The sequence below is a fragment of the Talpa europaea genome (assembly GCF_964194135.1).
Source record: "Talpa europaea genome assembly, chromosome: 16".
In the NCBI taxonomy this organism is placed as follows: domain Eukaryota; kingdom Metazoa; phylum Chordata; class Mammalia; order Eulipotyphla; family Talpidae; genus Talpa; species Talpa europaea.
The window spans coordinates 42,476,258-42,493,644 of record NC_140084.1 but is presented as its reverse complement, the minus strand read 5'-3'; the positions used below and the strand labels follow the sequence as shown (position 1 = coordinate 42,493,644).

General features: G+C 51.0%; 1 protein-coding gene across 2 annotated transcripts; it reads left to right on the top strand.

The window, feature by feature from the left end:
* Positions 1–6,625: 6,625 nt before the first annotated feature.
* On the top strand, positions 6,626–12,113 carry LOC311186625 (cytochrome P450 2A13-like; the record flags this gene model as incomplete). 2 transcript variants are annotated; one of them, XM_084257737.1, is made up of 9 exons in its annotated part: positions 6,626–6,805; positions 7,047–7,209; positions 7,969–8,118; positions 8,289–8,449; positions 9,525–9,701; positions 10,035–10,176; positions 10,635–10,822; positions 11,275–11,416; positions 11,932–12,113. In XM_084257737.1, 9 exons carry the CDS (start codon positions 6,626–6,628, stop codon positions 12,111–12,113), a joined length of 1,485 nt encoding a protein of 494 aa, XP_084113863.1. The 2 variants fall into 2 exon arrangements, with proteins under 2 accessions (XP_084113863.1, XP_084113864.1); XM_084257738.1 differs by lacking the exon at positions 7,047–7,209 and having other exon boundaries at positions 7,959–8,118.
* Between the last annotated feature and the right edge of the window lie 5,274 nt (positions 12,114–17,387).

Sequence of the window (17,387 nt, the reverse complement as noted above, 5' to 3'; positions counted from 1 at the left end):
TCAACACTCAAAACTGATGGTTTCTCAACACTGAATGTACTAATTGTCACTGAACTGTTCGCTTTTAAATGATGGGTTTTATGCTACATGAATTTCAATGTATTTTTTAAAAAAGGATTTTCAGGCCTCCCTGGTGGCACAAGGGGTTAAGCAAGGCATTATGAAGGAATCCACAGCCTATGCAGCATGAGTTCAATCCCTGGCCAGCCAGGGAGAAACCCACATGACTAGGCAGACCTCTCCTGTCTCACCTGCTGCTCCCCTCAGCAATGTATTTCAGTCAGTCTGCCTGTTCTGTTCCCCACTTTGTCTCTGGTGGATCCTCTCACCCTCCGCATCTCTGGCCTGTATCCCTGTACCTTGTATGCCTTTAAAAAAAAAAAAGGATTTTCATTTGGAACAGTCATAGATTTGCAGTGGGCATGGAAATCTCCTTAAGAGTTTTGGGTCAGCTGGGAGTAGAGCATAGAAAGTTGAAGGTTGAGGTTGGTGGGGGTACAGGGGGTATAGCTCTCAAGTATACCTGCTCTGTTCCATCCATCTCCCAAGTCCAAGATTGATTTTCTTGGCTCTCTCTGCCTGGGTGACCCTCCTCTCTTCTCCTACCTGTGAATTCATCCTGTGTGAGACCCTGTTCAGACCATGCCTCCCCTAAAGAGCCTTCCCAAACCTCAACCCTACGTGGTCAATTGTTACAAATAATTGCCCATGAATATTTCACAGGATCATTGACAAAATGCAGACATTTTTAGCAAAATGGAGGGGGTTTGACAGAATTATGTGTAGTCAAGCAAGTCAGAAGGATAAAAAACAAATACTGGAAATTTACATAGCAGTTATTTTGATACAATAAAATACCTGATATGATAAAATATTTACAAAAACTAGTGGACATCAATAAACACCAAGCAGATTTGAGCGTAGAGGGGGTAAGAAGAGGGGCGAGGAGATGGAGGGAAGGTGTGGGTTGGTGGAAGGATATTCATAGGACTATTGAGGTATTTAAAATTATCTGGGTCTGCTCTCCCAGTCAGAAATTTCTAAGAATAGAGAGTGTGCATGGTTCATTAGCAATTTCCTCAATATCTCCCCCCTAAAACTTGTCCCTGGTCTGCATCCCTAAACCAGTGGATGACACCACCATCTGAACCCCCACACTAGACTCCTCCCTTGCTTTTAACCCAGGAACAGCCAAAATGTAACCAAATGAGGGCCTCCCTGGTGTCATAAGGCATTGAGTCTCAGTACTCTGAAGGTATCGCCAGTCACTGTAACAGAAGTTCGAGCCACAGCCAGTGAGCTACCCACATGGCGCAGCAGACCTCTCCTGTCTCCCAGCTGCTCCCCTCAGCAGTGTATTTCAGGGGATCCGCCAGTTCTGCTCCCCACTCTGTCTCTTCGGAATATTCCCACAACCCCCACCCCGCACCTCTGGCCTATACCCCAGTTCTTGTATGCATAAATAAACAAAATGAATCTTTAAAAAAATATAACCAAGTCAGAATGAGTTCTTCCTTCTATCTCTTTCTCCAGCCCATCGGTCCTCCCTATCCTCTCTCACCAGGACATCTACAGAAGTCACTGCTACCTCTCTTGATGTGTGGTTGTGTCGCCAATAGTCTGAAGAAACCTTCTGAAATACAAATATGACCATCTTGTTACCCTGCTTAAAATCCTTCTATGCCTCTCCACTGCCTCGGCACAGATTCCAAGCTACTGGCTAGTCTCATCAGACTGGCTCCCCTGCTAGGCAGCCTCATCACTGACTTCTGTACCCAGCACTCAGCCGCCCTCCCTGGCCTCAGATGATTGTGTGTGATGATTCCTTTGCCTGGAGTTCGCCCTCCCCCAAAACTGCTCCCAGTACCCCACAAGACAAGGCTACTTAGTCCCCGAATGGCTTACCCTGCACCCACAAGCTTGCTTTAGGTGCCATCTCTGGGCTCCGACGCACATATGTGTCTCTATCTCATCCCCATGCCAGCCATGAGCCCTCTGCCTGTGCCCCCCCTCCTTCCATGACGATCTGCCTCTGCCCCACACCAGTTCTGTGCTCCCTGCCTGCCCCCCACCCCCTACCCACATGGGCCACTCTGAGCTGTCACTGGCCCGTGACTGTTCCATCTCCTCCTCTGGGGTGAGAGCCCCATGAGGCCAGGGCCCTGCTATCTCGCCTACCCTGCGTCCTCAGCACCCCAGCACGGGCTGGCAGGGAGGAGTGACTGAGAAATTTGCTGAATGGCTTAGGAGGCTGGGGTGACACCGTGGGAAAGAGAACTTTCTGAGAGGATATTTAAATAGCATCAGTGGGAAGTGACCAACCTCAGAAAGCTCTTGGGTGCACCTGTGTAAGTAGGCTTTTTCTACTTACCTGACCTTGAAAACTGAGGGAGGTAAATGCCCTGAAAAATAAGAGAACTACTTGTTTTGAAAAAAAGGCAATGGGCCAGGGTCAGGGCACGAGCAGATCTTAGTACGCAAGAACACCCCCAAGCTCAGATACAGCACCAACCATACCTGCACATATGCAGTCACACATCGAGTGGGGCACAGACACACAACTGGACATCCCTCAACAGGTGTACCCCAAATGCACAAACACAGTTGTGCATGCAAAGTCAAATGCACTGACGCACCAACACACGCTCTATGATGTGCTGAGTGAGTGCCCAACAGGTGGGTTCTTCTGTCCCAGCGACAGCGGAATGATCTCCGCACTCAGGGCTCAAGCTTAGCAAGCTCAGGTTCCTTGCAACAGATTCCTAACAGCAGGAGGGGGTCCAAAGGAGGAGCTCAGTTTAGGAAGCTGGGTTCACTTTTCATAGGGATTCTGGGAACTCTTCACCCATCTCAAAAGCTCCTGGAGGATTTTCCTTCTTTGAGGTACTTTTCCCCTGCCGCTCCACTGCCCTACTTTGTCTCCTCGCCATCTTCCTCATACCTAGAGGTGTGAGGTGACCACAAGCGTTGTTCTTTCTCTTCACCTCTCCTGTGGTTGCCAGCTCATGCCTTCCAACCCTCTGCCCAGATATACCAAGGGCCAATCCCAGCACCTGCCTTGGCCCACAAAACCCCTTCCTTCAAAGACAATCTCTGCATCACATGGACATGCTGAAACATACATTACAGCCATACGCAGACACCCCAAACATCCACCTAGCATGACACACCTGTACAGATGTGGAAACAAGGAGAAATATAACAAAGACAGCCAGGCGAACCTACTGGACAAAAATGACACAAATATCAAGAGGCCCAGCGTGGACAGGGGAAGCCGACTTGCAAGAAAGAGTAAGAAAAAGCAGCAGAAACTAGGGGAGGGAGAGAGCGGTGGGCAAAGTCCTGCTTAGGGCTGCATGCCCATCCAGAACAAGCCCAGGGGCAAAGCCTAACCTACCCTTCTGCAGACACTGCCTAATCCACCATCTTTCCAGGAGGGCATCTAGAAGATCAGCTTCCTGGTCATGGCCCAGGAGGTGACACTCAACCTTGCTGAGGAAGGAATGGGAGGGAGGTTCTTCTCTCTCTTCCTCCTTTCTCCGAGGAAAAGCTTTCAGAACTTTAGACCAGAGAATGGAAAACCCAGAAGAGAGTATTTTAGAAAGCATCTTGTCCAGCTCCCTCATGCCACAGATGAAGCAGCAGCATAGCTGACATGAAACACTCACTGCTTCACAGGTATCTAGTGACTCCACAAAAAGAAACTAAGGTCATAGGCCCCTTCAGACTCAGAGAGGTGAATCCAAGGTCACACAACTCTGAGGGGGAAGGTCAGGACTCTGACGCATGTCTTAATCTTGCTCCTAACTAGGACTGTTGTCTAGATGGGAAACTGAGGCCCAGGGAGGAGAAAGGATTTTCCTGAGCTCATCACTCACTGCAGAAGCTGCCCCAGGCCCCGCAATCTGCACACATTCTGCCTTGGAAGGCAACACCAAGGTCAGAGGCTGACCTCAGTGGCAAATCCTAGGGTCATCAAAAAAGTTACACTCCACTTGGCCTCTGTCCCCAAGCACTTCTCCCAGGCTTGCCCCCTCGCCCGCTCCCTTGCCCCCCAAACAGCTCATAAACACTCCATGGCCTTCCTGGTGCCAACCTCCCCGAGAAACAAGCTCCCCCAAAGCATTAGCTCATTCTTTTTAACAGCTGAGGCATATTCCACCAAGGACAGACTCCACAATTTCTTAACCCAGTTGTCTGTCATTGGTCACTTAGAATGATTCGGGTCTTGAATAAAGCTAGGAACTGTAAATAAAGCTAGGAACACAGACAAACACATGCTTTTCGAATTAGAGCCTACATATTCTTTGGTAAATACCTTGCAGTGATGCTGCTGTATCACAGAATATTTCCTTTTTATTTTTTTTAAATGTCTTTCTCTATAGTGTTCTCCATAGAGGGAGCACCACAACACAAAATACCTGCCTTTTGGAATGAACTGGATTGATCATATAGTGATTACAAGAGGTGAAATAAGGGGGCCTCCCTGGTGGCACAAGGTTAAAAACATGGCTATCAAGCTATTGGTAGCCAGTGCAGCTGGAGTTCAATCACGGGCCAGGGAGCTACCCACATGGTGCAGCAGACCTCTCCTGTCTTGCCCGCTGCTCCCTTCAGCAGTGTATTTCAGTAGATCTCCCTGTCTGCTCCCCACTCTGCCTCTGGTGAATCCTCTCTCACACACACAGCATATCCCAGCCCAGCATATCTGGCCTAAAGCCCAGTTCTTCTACATAAAAATAAATTTTTTTAAAGATTTATTTATTTATTTATTCATTCATTCATTCATTCATTCATTCACTTATACAAGCACTGGGTACAGTCAGAAGCACGGGAGGGTGAGAGAATATACCACAGCCAGACAGGAGAAGACAACAGGCAGACTGACAAAGTACTCTGCTGAGGGGAGCAGTGGGTGGCAGGAGAGGTCTGCATGCCATGTGGGACCCTTGCCCAGCGGCCGGGGTTCGAACAGGTGCTGCAGAGGCTGTGGGCAACTTTGCAACCCAGCGCTCAACTGCTGTGCCAACGGGGAGGCCCTGTAAAACAAAATTTTAAAAAATCTTTACAAAAACAAAAAGTAGTGACATAAGTCGTTAAGTGAGTCCATTCATTTGTTGGATGTAAATCACCAAACCACACAAATTGGCAAACCCCAGTGAAAATAATTCTCAGACTCTGTGAAAAATACACTGGTTGCCAGAGGGGACAGGACCCGAGAGGAGGGGACAGGAAGGGACTAGGACCTGCCACAAGAGTTTGGTGGCAGGTGAGTGAAGCGTGTGCACGTATACAGAGGTGGGAAAGTGTACCCCAAAGTCACAGAGATGCAAACAACTAAAAAATTAATAAAAATTGAGCAAGAAGAAAATAAACTTCCCCAACTCTACCCCCTGCTTGACAAGGAGCAAGGGAGAAGAGAAGGGGACCCGGCTCGTGGGCTCCCCAGGTGCAGGCTGCTGAAGGGGAGTAAAGGGGTTGTTACCGCCATACCTGCCAGACCTGTGCTAATCCTCCTTTCTTCCTCCTCCCAGCCTAAAACCAACAAACAACTTGCCTCTCTCTACTCTGCCCTCTGCCCTCTGTTTCCCCCACTCCGGACTCACAGCTTCGCTGCCTGATGCCAGTCCCAGAACACCAACCTCACGACCCTTGGCACTTGGCCAAGTTTAGAGGTGGCATGGGGCCGGGTGGTCCAGCGCTTAGATCCTGCCCAGACCTGCCCAGGGCCTATCCCAGCACCCACACGGGGTCCATGTCAGACCCTGCTGGGACCAACCTCAGAGGTTAATTATAACCCTTGAGCCAGTTGGCATATTTTTCAGTACCAGATTTGTGGTGTTTATATTTCCCAAGTGCTTCTCAGGCCTTCTGCCAACTGACACCACAAGTTCTCCTTTCCTGTTATGTGGAATGTTCCACTCAATGTTGCCCTGGATTCTGCTCCTTTCCCAACCAGGGATGGGTAGTTCTGGGTTGCCTCTGAAGGGCTGAAAGGACTCTGGCATCAAAAGGCGACAAGTATTGACTCAAAAGCAGATCAAATCCCAGCATCAGGCCTTCAGCGCTTGAACCCACACAGGGCTCCACGGACATTTCTCCTCCCAGGAACCAGACAGCCTACACACAGCGGGACTTTCTCACTCCAAGGCCCTCAAAGTCATTCCCTGGAATCTCTCCTTCTAAGGCCTATAAGCCTACAGCCCTCCTCAGCCAAAGAGCCCCAAAACTGTAGCTCCCAAACCTGTCTCGTTCCACTACCCTTAAATCCAGTTCTCTGAATCTTCTGAGACTCCAAATCAAAGGGCAGAGGTTCCTGTGTGCAAATAGTCCAAAATCTTCCCTTCTGCAGTGTAACCACTGCCCCCGAGTCCAAAGCCCCTGGTGGTCCTTCCTCAGGATCACAAATTCGGTCTTCAGCCCACTCCAGATCAATCTGCCCTAGGGGCCCCTCTTCCTCCCTTGTTGGCTGTGTCCCAAAGTAGGCAGGGAACCTGCTGTGCGTGTAGCTGGGAGGTGAAATGAGAAAATTACATAATCAGAGCCAAAGTCCTCCCTTTCTCCCAGATCATATAAAGGCAGGCGCCCTGGCCATCACCACCTGACCATCTCACTCAGCGCCACCATGCTGGCCTCAGGGCTGCTGCTGGTGGCTTTGCTGGCCTGCCTGACCATAATGGTCGTGATGTCCGTCTGGAAGCAGAGGAAGCTCTCGGGGAAGTTGCCCCCGGGGCCCACCCCACTTCCCTTCATCGGGAACTACCTGCAGTTGAACACCGAGCAGATGTACAACTCTCTCATGAAGGTGTCATGAGGCGGGGAGATGGGGGGCTGGGAGGACTGTCAGGAAGCTGGGACTTTATGGCAGGGCATCAATGAGACTGGACCAAGGTCTCAGGAAAGGGGAGTTTGGGTGGCTCAGGGTAGAGTCCTAGCTTGGAGAGACCAGCTTTTGGGATGTTCAATTCCTTGTCTGTCCAAAGGTAGGGGAGAGGGGTACAGAGGGGGATGCCTCACGGAAACCCCATGCCGTTCACCTCCCTCAGTTCAGAGAGCGTTATGGCCCAGTGTTCACCGTGCACCTGGGAACCCGGAGGATCGTGGTGCTGTGCGGCCATGACGCCGTGAAGGAGGCCCTGGTGGACCAAGCTGAGGAATTCAGCGGACGGGGAGAGCAGGCCACCTTTGACTGGCTCTTCAAAGGCTATGGTGAGGGACCCGCGTGGGCGAGTGCGGTCAGACCCACTAAGGGCCTCAGTTTCTCCAGTCCTCTTTGCACTCGCTCCTACTCAGGGCTGGCCCGGCCCTACTCTGGTCTCCTCTGTCCCCCTGCTCAGGGCCGCCTCGCCTGTGTCCTCCTACCTTGCCCAGGGTTTCTGCATACAGACTCTGGTCCCCCTGTGCCTCCAGGAGCTCACCAGCTTCTGCTTTGGAATCCTGATCCTCTATCTCTGTGTGACTTGGTGGCTTTTTCTCCTCCCCGGCTTCTGTGCTTCTCCATGTTTCTCCCTGCCTTGTCTTAGAAACAGGCATCATTTCTGCCTGGAAATCCCCAGAGCTCCACTCGCCACCTCTGATCTTTCCCTCTCTTCACACCTCTCTGTGTGCATCTGACCTGGCACTCCTGGGTCTGTTCTCCCAACTTCTCTCCCTCCCTAGCTCCCTCTCTAGACACACCAAACTGCTCCTCCTCTCCCCTCCCTCCTTCCTGCTGGACTCATCTTTCTCTCTCCTCTCGCCTTCCCTACCTTTCTATCTCCTTCCCCCTAACTCTTCCAACCCCCTCATCTTCACCTCCTCTTCCCTCACCCTTCCTCCCCATGCATGAGCCTTTCTCTCAGAATCCCTCTGACCCACGCCCTCCATCTCTGCTCACCTCCCTCCACATCCCTGAGCCGGCCTCCTGGGCGCCCTCTGCGGCCCACGCTGCCCTTCCTGCCCTCAATACTGCTGCCCCGCTGCCCACAGGCGTGGCATTCAGCAATGGCGAACGTGCCAAGCAGCTGAGGCGCTTCTCCATCACTACACTGCGGGACTTTGGCCTGGGCAAGCGCGGCATCGAGGAACGCATCCAGGAGGAAGCTGGCTACCTCATCGAGGGTCTCCAGGACACAAAAGGTGAGCAGGGGGCCCAGGACTTGGAGGAGGAAAATGCCCTGAGCAAGCGTGCACTGGGGAGAGGGGGAGACACCCGGCGCTGGGGAAGCTGGTTGGTCCCTTGGGTGCTTTCCAGCAGTTCCCCGACCCGCATCAGACCCACATCCCTGTCTCTCCCGGACCCACTGCAGGCGCCTTCATCGATCCCACCTTCTTCCTGAGCCGAAGTGTCTCCAATGTCATCAGCTCCATTGTCTTCGGGGACCGCTTCGACTATGAGGACAAAGAGTTCCTGTCATTGCTGCGTATGATATCGGGAAGCTTCCAGTTCACAGCAACCTCCACCGGACAGGTAACCCATGCCAGCCTGAGGCTCTACCATGCCCAGGCCACAACCTGCCAGCACTCCTGCAAGGGGAGCCAAGTGTCCCAGATCCCCAACCTGCTCCAGTCAGGGTTCCTACAAAGCAGCCCCCAGCGCAGATGCCAATACCTGGTCTCCTAGGACACCTGGATGGCTCAACAGGTGCCTTCACTGCCTCCCCCACAAGCAAAATCAGAATCTGAAAGCACCGCCCCTGTCTACAAGCAACCTAGAGTTCCTGTCCCACTCACCTTAATATCTAACAGGTGCTCTCTGTTACATTTCTCACCTGAATTCCTTAACATCTCAGCAGGTGACCACTTCCTGAATATATGAACCGCTGGTGCTACAACATCCATCCCACCAAAATTATTTAATAGCTACACAGAAACATCTCACACCAGTCCCTGGACTAACTGAACAAATGCCCCTCCCCGCCCCCTTAAATACCTGGACATCTGGACAGTACCCCAGCCAAGACCCCCAAGCACACACACACCTAGATAGATTGTTCTCCAAACACCCAAATAAGAGTCCCAAGCCCATTTAAACCCTATAGAGATGCCCTTAGAAACCCCATTCGTATATGACAGATTTCTCCCCCATTTGAACAAATGACCACCAGCTTCACTTTAATAAATGAACCACTTTACAGAGCCCCCAATCAAGATCCCCTGAATACTTAGACAGTTGTCTTTGGCTGAGCACCCCTGAATGCCTAAACCTAAGTAACCCCTCTCCAAACCAGGTCCACACAATATCTAGTGTCACCCTCCAACCTCCCCTGGCTATACAAACTCCTACCTGTGGGCTCCATTAAGCCTCACCTGACTATCTGGAACCTGTATGTATGTCCCAAACCATCCCACCTAACTTCCTGGACAGGGGCGCTCACACCTGACTTGGGAAAAATGAGATATCTATTCCCGACCGGGCTCACATAAACACTAAACACCGGGACACGTGCCTTCACAACAGCGCCTTCCTTGCCCAAGGGCAGGACCCACTCCCCACAGGTCCTGCCCAGTGACAGCACCCACCCCCTCCTCTCTCCCACCCCCAGCTCTATGAGATGTTCTCCTCCGTGATGAAGCACCTGCCAGGGCCCCAGCAACAGGCCTTTAAGGAGCTGCAGGGGCTGGAGGACTTCATAGCCAAGAAGGTGGAGCGCAACCTGCGCACGCTGGACCCCAACTCCCCCCGGGACTTCATCGACTCCTTCCTCATCCGCATGAAGGAGGTACACCCCAGGGCAAGAGCCTGCTGGGAGGGCCAAGCCAGGCAGGGGGCAGTCAGGCTGGAGGTGAGGACAGACAGATGCCCCAAGAGAGTCAGCCCCTATCACAAACAACGACATCAAAAAAGGAGAAACTGACAAGAAAGGGACAAATACTCAGCATTGCAAAGAGTGTGGGAAGAGCACTTTGGTCAGAGCCAGCAGCCTGGGCACTAGCCTGAGACTAGCAGAAATAAGGTCCCTCTCCCACCTGTGCCTGGATCAGGAGGGGGGTGCCCAAGAAAATTCCATGAGAGCATGGGGGTGGGTTCAGCCTGAAGCCATCTCTCCCTGCAGGAAGAGAAGAACCCCAACACCGAGTTCTTTATGAAGAACCTGGTGCTGACCACCCTGAACCTCTTCTTCGCGGGCACCGAGACTGTCAGCACCACCCTCCGCTACGGCTTCCTACTGCTCATGAAGCACCCAGATGTGGAGGGTAAGGCTGGGGGAGCAGGGAAGGAATTGGGGCCACAGACCCAAGTTTGCTGAGTCCACTGCAATGACCCCCCCTGCCTCTCTCATGACCTGGAGCCTCCCACCTGTCCTGCTAGCCAGAGATGGGTAAAGTCCAGCTGACTTTGTTGCCCGGGCAATAGCCCGGGCTCACTGGCTCTTCAATATTGACAGTATCTAAAGGGACTGACAAACAGCTCCTGTTCAGGGCCCACCCAGTGCACACTCGGCGCTCATGGAGACCGCCCCCCACCCCAGCACCTCCCAGATTCTGGCACGGCCAACCAAAAAGGAACCCGAGCACACCATGTACATGGCCAAACTTTGCTTTCCACATCACGCGCAGATCGTGCATGCCATGACCAGGGTGTACATCTCTGGATTATCCTTTCTACCCTGAGGACTCCTAGTTACCTAAACACACTCTGTCCCCTCCCCCAGCCAAGATTCATGAGGAGATTGACAGGGTGATTGGCAAGAACCGTCAGCCCAAGTATGAGGACCGAGCCAAGATGCCCTTCACGGAGGCAGTGATCCATGAGATCCAAAGAGTCGCAGACATGATCCCCATGGGCCTGGCTCGCAGAGTCACCAAGGACACCAAGTTCCGGGACTTCATCCTCCCCAAGGTGCTGCCCCACCCAGCCCAGAGGGACCTCCCACCTGCCCCTGTGACCAGACCCCCTTCCCCTCAGAAATTTCCCAGGTCCTGTCCTACCCCCTCAAACTAAGACTTCCCCAACCATCATGTCCCTTCAGCCTTGCTGCTCACAGCCCCTTGAATATGTATCGCCCCGGTTCCCCCCAAATATCCTGTCTTGGGGAAATGAACCTTCATATACCCCCAGTGTCTCGGCTTCTGACACACCAACTACATATCCTGGGAGACACAGGACCCAAACTTCCCGTCTCAGGGACATGAATGTTATGGCCCTCAAAACTCCTCCCTCGCAGCCCCCCAACTCCCATGCCTCCCATTTCTCTTCATCATTCACATTCCACAGCCCTCCCGTGTTTTCAGCACACACATTCCCCACTCCACCTTATCAGAGCTCTTCCTCCTCCTTCCCCTCCCCACCAGGGCACAGAAGTGTTCCCTATGCTGGGTTCCGTGCTGAGGGACCCCAACTTCTTCTCCAAACCCCGGGAGTTCTACCCCCAACACTTCCTGGATGAGCGGGGGCAGTTTAGGAAGAGTGATGCTTTCGTGCCCTTCTCCATCGGTAAGACCCCTCAGCAGCTGCCCTGGCTCCTCTCACCACAGGGCCTCCTCCTCCCGGACCCCTTCTCTGAGGGGTACCCTGCTATGTTCCTCCACCTATCTACCTTGAAGCCATCCTGCTGCAGCCCCTTAACCACCAAGTACTGAGCCACAGGAAAGGCGGGGGCAGTAGTACCCACTTCACAGATGGGACAATTAAGGCTCAGGGAGTCACAGATTTGTCCAAGGTCACTGAAAGTCTTCAGATCCTTAAGATGGAGAGGACAGCACAGCAGCCACATTTTAATGTGTGTTGAGGGGGAGGAGGAAATGCGGGATTTAAAGTTCCACTACTACATCCTCATGACTCACCCCCACCTCGTGTGCATGGGAACGGAGGCTCAGAACGCATTCTCTGAAAGCCTCTCAGCCGGATACTCCAGTCCCTCCTGCCTGAGAGGATGCAGCTAGATATGGGAGTGGGCCAGCTGCAGCGCCACAGGTCTCATCTCGGGCCCTCCTGCCTCTCCTCCTCAGGAAAGCGATACTGTTTCGGAGAAAGCCTGGCTAGAATGGAGCTCTTCCTCTACCTCACCACCATCTTGCAGAACTTCCGCTTCCAGTTCCCGCGGCCACCCCAGGACATCGACGTGTCCCCCCAACACGTGGGCTTTGCCACCATCCCAAGAACCTACACCATGAGCTTCCAGCCTCGCTAATGGAGGGCTTTGCCCTGGCAGCACTGGTGGGAGGGGCCGCGGGTGGGCGGCATTTTGTGGGCGGGCCTGGGCACGGCTAGTGGGAGGGCAGGGCTAAGTCAAGGTGGGCTGGGGGAGGAAGGGGCAGGTGCCTGGCAGGCCTAGGAGAAACAGCAGGCTCTGTCCGTTCACCTTGCTGGAAAGTCCTCTTCCCAGATGGGATGGGAGAAAGGGAAACTTTACAGTATACGGTGAAAAAGAAAATGAATAACGGACATTACTTATTGAACACATACTCTGTGTCAGCCCTACGCCAAAGCGTTACACTCACTCCATTAATGCTCACAGACCTAGGCAGCTGTGTTCATGCCACTTTGCGGGGACAAAGCTGAGGCTCTGGAAGTGCCCCCAGATCACAAATGACTGCTGAGGTAAGATGTGAACACAGATTAGCCTAAGGAGGTCTTACATAACAAATTCCTCACCATGATTGGGTAGGCTGAACCCATGCCCCCCTGGCACTGTCAAGACAATTCTGGCCACTCTCAGCCCCCACATTGCTAATACAAATTTTGATGCTTGTGTGGTCACTGAGCCAACATAGTGCTCATTTACTAATTTTATGTACTCTCAGTAATGCCCTAGTCTCACCTTGAATGGCATCTTGTGCAAACAAAAGTCTCTCGAATCTGTTCTAATGGCCATATAGAAGGTACTCCATCAGTGCCCCTCCCCAACAGAGACTCTCATTACAGAGGATTTTGCACCCTCCTCCAAGGCCCCCTAGAGACTCTGGTCTACCAGGATGGCCAGAAATTGCCCTGGGTTCTGACTCAATCAACTGCCCTCTCAGCCCTACACTATACACCATTGAAGCACTGATAGCTGGCTCTTGTGGGTTCTGGACTTGTGACCCTTGTGGTCAAATGTCCATTATGCCTTGCATCACTGAAGTAATACCCAGCACGCTTAGCGTCGCCATGAGGCTTCCTGTAGCCAGGCAAACCTGGGCCTTTTGGTACAGTCTACCTGCTGGAAAAGGGAACGCCCTGCCTTCCGTCCCTCTGCCAGATGCTACGGTGCTGAAGGACGCACTCTCCTCCTGGACACCTCTTGTGCTACCTGTTGTGCCCTTTGGCATGCAAAACTATAAATCAAAGCCACACGTGTCTACATATACTGAAGTTGGAATGGAAGACCTCATCAGGGCACTCAAATCCACTTAAGAATTCCAGACATCACAGAGAAAGACCAGAGAACTCATTTCACTTCTCACGACATACAGGCCTGGTCTCTTGAAAAGGCCTTCAGTGCCATATTCACCTTCGGCTCTCAGTAAGAAAACCACCGTGGTTTCCTGCAATAGCTCAAATTCAATTAAATAAAAGGCAGCACATTTCAGTCATCAGTCAAACATCGGTGGTGAGATACAACAACAAATTTGACTCTATTTTTGTATGTTTGCTGATATGAAGTATCCCCTGTCCCTTCCCCCATGCCCCTTATCTGGGCAAGCTGACAAGAGAGCCCGGGTATTCTCTCCTCTAGTGTGGGGGTTGGTGGTGGGGGCAGATGCAAACCAAGCAACCCTCAGCCCCTACCACCATAAAAACCCAGACCAGTCTCCCTCCATGTTCTCGCAATCCACTTCACACATATTAATATCATCTGCTCTGCTCTCTCCAGAGCCCTCAACCATGTCAGTGATAAACCCTCGTAGTGTGTGAGATGTGTGTGTGCCTTCTTCCATGTTTACTTCTAACCAGAGTTTTGAATCCACCTGGTTCTGCAGGTGACCATAACATGATTGGTTGTCATTGACTTTCACTGACTTTCATTATGAATTTCATTGTCTCTATTTCTGTTTCATTCATTTTTACTCCAATTTTTATGATTACTTTACTCTAAATTGCTTTATCGTTTTCCTCTTCTTTTTCCATGTCTTAAGGTGTTAGGTCAAGCTATTGATTTGACATCTTTCTTTGTTATTAACAAAGACATTTATAAATCTCCCTCTTAGCTACAGGCATTGGCCAAAAGTTAGATTTTCCAGCTTCACTTCAGACTGACTACATCAGAATTCTGCAGAGGGACCCAGATCCACTTTTTTAATTAATTTTTTAACTGGGATCGAATTGGCATCCCATGACATCAGGTAACATCCAATCAGCTAACGGCCTTATATACAATGATTTGGCATTTGTGTAAATGGCAAAATCATCACCACTATTAGTCTAGTGAACACCCATCACCTTCATACAAAATAACTTAACTTCTGAATTACCAATTCTAGTTCTCTTCCTCTGCTCTTGGGGACTGCCACAGAATCAGAAAAGGCACAATTCTAGATTAGGAATAATGATCTTGTCCATAACCCAAGGGCAGCCCTAAGTGTGTTCCCTCAGGCCAGAGCCTTGGGGGCCCTGAAGGACCAGCAGGGAGGTGATGCGAGCTGAGGTCCTTTGTGGTGGACTTTGGGCTGGTTCTTAGGTCCCTTTGGCAGCAAGCTTGCAGCCAGAGGCTACAGTGTGGGGGCGTCTGTTTTCAAGATCCACAGATAAGCTCTTGTTTTTTCCATCCTGAGCTGACAGCTGACTCAGGCACAATGTTTAAGTTCACTGTGGGGGGAGTCATACAACCCCTTCACTGTGTCATCATTACCACAAAATCCCACCAGCATCAAATTTCACCTCTCCTAATGAGTCACACATTGATATTTAGGGGAAAATATGTATGAACAGAATAAGAAGTTGAGGACTATAGACTTAAAAATTCTGTGTGTGTGTGTGTGTTTGTGTGTGTGTGTGAGAGAGAGAGAGAGAGAGAGAGAGAGAGAGAGAGAGAGAGTGTGTATAGAAGAACTGGGGTACAGGCCAGAGGTGGGGGTGGCAGGTGTGAGAGGATTCACCAGAGACAGAGAGGGGAGCAGAACAGGCAGATGGACTGAAACACACTGCTGTGGGGAGCACTGGGTGAGACAGAAGAGCTCTGCTGCACCATGTGGGTCAGCTACCTCGCCAGGGATCCAACTCAGGCTCTCTTGGTGGACCTTCATGGTGGTAGTCCTGAGGCTTAACCCTTAGGCCAGCAGGAAGACCTTCTAAGCTTAAAATCTTAAAATCATGGACATTTAGAATTTTGTGAGAAGAGATCCTTCTGCACTCACATTTAAGAACCACATTCCCCAGTGGGGACAAATTTCTAGCCCAAAAAAGATTGGCTATTTTTCTACCCATCAATCACAAGGAGGAATAGGGTAGACCCACTGTGGTCCCACCAATCCAAGAATATTTTTAATGATTTATTTTACTTATTTATGCATACAAGAGCTGGGGTATAGGACAGATATGTGGGGGAACAATAAAAGAATTTTTTAAAGAAAGGGTCTGACATTAACTGAATGCCTAGTTTACGGGAGGAGAGAAGAGGGTACAGGAAGTGTGGGTGAATCATTACAATGCCAAAACTAACAGGGAAGGGGCTGGCACAAGGGGTTAAGCACAGACAGCACTGTGAAGCTGTCCGCAGCCTCTGAAGCAGGAGTTCCATCCCTGGCCAGCCAGAGAGCTACGTACATGGTGCAGCAGACCTCTCTTGTCTCGGCTGCTGCTCCCCACAGCAGTGTATTTCAGTAGATCCGCCTGTTTTGCTCCCCGCTCTGTCTCTGGTGAATCCTCTCACTCCCTGCACCACTGGCCTGTACCCCAGTTCTTGAACGTATAAATACATAAATCTTGAAAAAAAAAATAAACTAACAGGAGGGCCTCCCTAGGTGGCGCAGTGGTTGAGCACTGGGCTGCGAAGCTGCCCTCAACCTCTGCAGCGCCTGTTGGATCCCCGGAAACCAGCAAGGGTCCCACATGGCGTGTAGACCTCTCCTGCTCCGCCTGCTGTTCCTCTCAGCAGTGTATTTCGTCAGTCTGCCTGTTGTGTTAACCACTCTAGCTCTGGTGAATTCTCTCACCTTCCCACGCTTCTGACTGTACTCAGTGCTTATATAAATGAATAAATAAATCTTAAAAAAAAAAAAAAACTAACAGGAAATTGGACACACATCATCCCAGGTGCAAACACTACCTGCTCTGGCTCCCCAAATAACAAAATAATAAAAAACAAACAACAACTTTGCTGAGTGTATCTGTTGCTGAACTTGGGGTTCTAGTTCCATCTTTACCAAAACTGCTGGTATGATCTTAGGACCCTCTGGAAACAGTATTTCAACGACTTTGCTATCAACCAAAAATGGCAACAGGTCCTCCCTGGTGACATAAGAGGTTAATTCTCAGCACTCTGAAGCTTGGGCAGCCACTGCAGCAGGAGTTTGATACCCAGCCTGGGAGCTGACCCACATGGCACAGCAGACCTCCCTTTCTCGCCCGCTGCTCCTCTCTGCAGTGTATTTCAGTCCATCTGCCTGTTCTACTCCCCTCTCTATTTCTGGTGAATCCTCTCACCTTTCCCCCACACATCTGGTCTACATCCCAGCTCTTGTATGCATAAATAAATAAATCTTTTTTAAAAAGGGCATCAGATCACAATCTGGAAACTCTCAGTGGCTACAGGGAAAGTAATAACTAGTAGGCTTTGAGTGCCCCTATTTGCAAAGACTGTTCTGAGTGATTTACACCCTTCTATTTACTTAATTCTTTTTTTTTTAAGATTTATTTATTTATTTATACAAGCACTGAGTACAGTCAGAAGTGCAGGAGGATGAGAGGATTCACCAGAGCCAGAGCGGGGAACAGAACAGTCAGACTGACGATGTACACTGCTGAGGGGAGCAGCTATACAAGCCACGTGGCACCCTCGCCGGCGGTAGGCAGTCAGGGATCGAACCGGCGCTGCAGAGGCTGCGGGCATCTTCGCAACCCAGCGCTCAACTGCTGCACTACTGGGGAGGTCCTCAATTTACTTAATTCTTATAAAAATATCAAGTATCAGGTACTTCCTTTACAGATGGCAATCTGGCTCCAAAACACATGCTCCTAATCACTTCAGGATGGAATCTGGCACAGGCAATTCTTTGATTCACAAGTCTCATTAATCCAGGCTCCTCTTGCAAGAACCTGTGACACGAGAAGACACACCTGTCCCGCCTTAAAAGCAGTGAACCAAAGGGTCAGACAAAGACAAGCTTCAAAAACCAACAGTAGAAAACTGCCCATAGACCTGAGGCATCCTAAAGTTGGAGCCGGGGGCAGTGGGGGGGGGGCGGGGGCCGTGGCGGGGCAGTGGAAGCAGAAGGACCAGAACAGAGCAGGGGAAACAACGGACTAGGGGGAGGACTGCGGATGC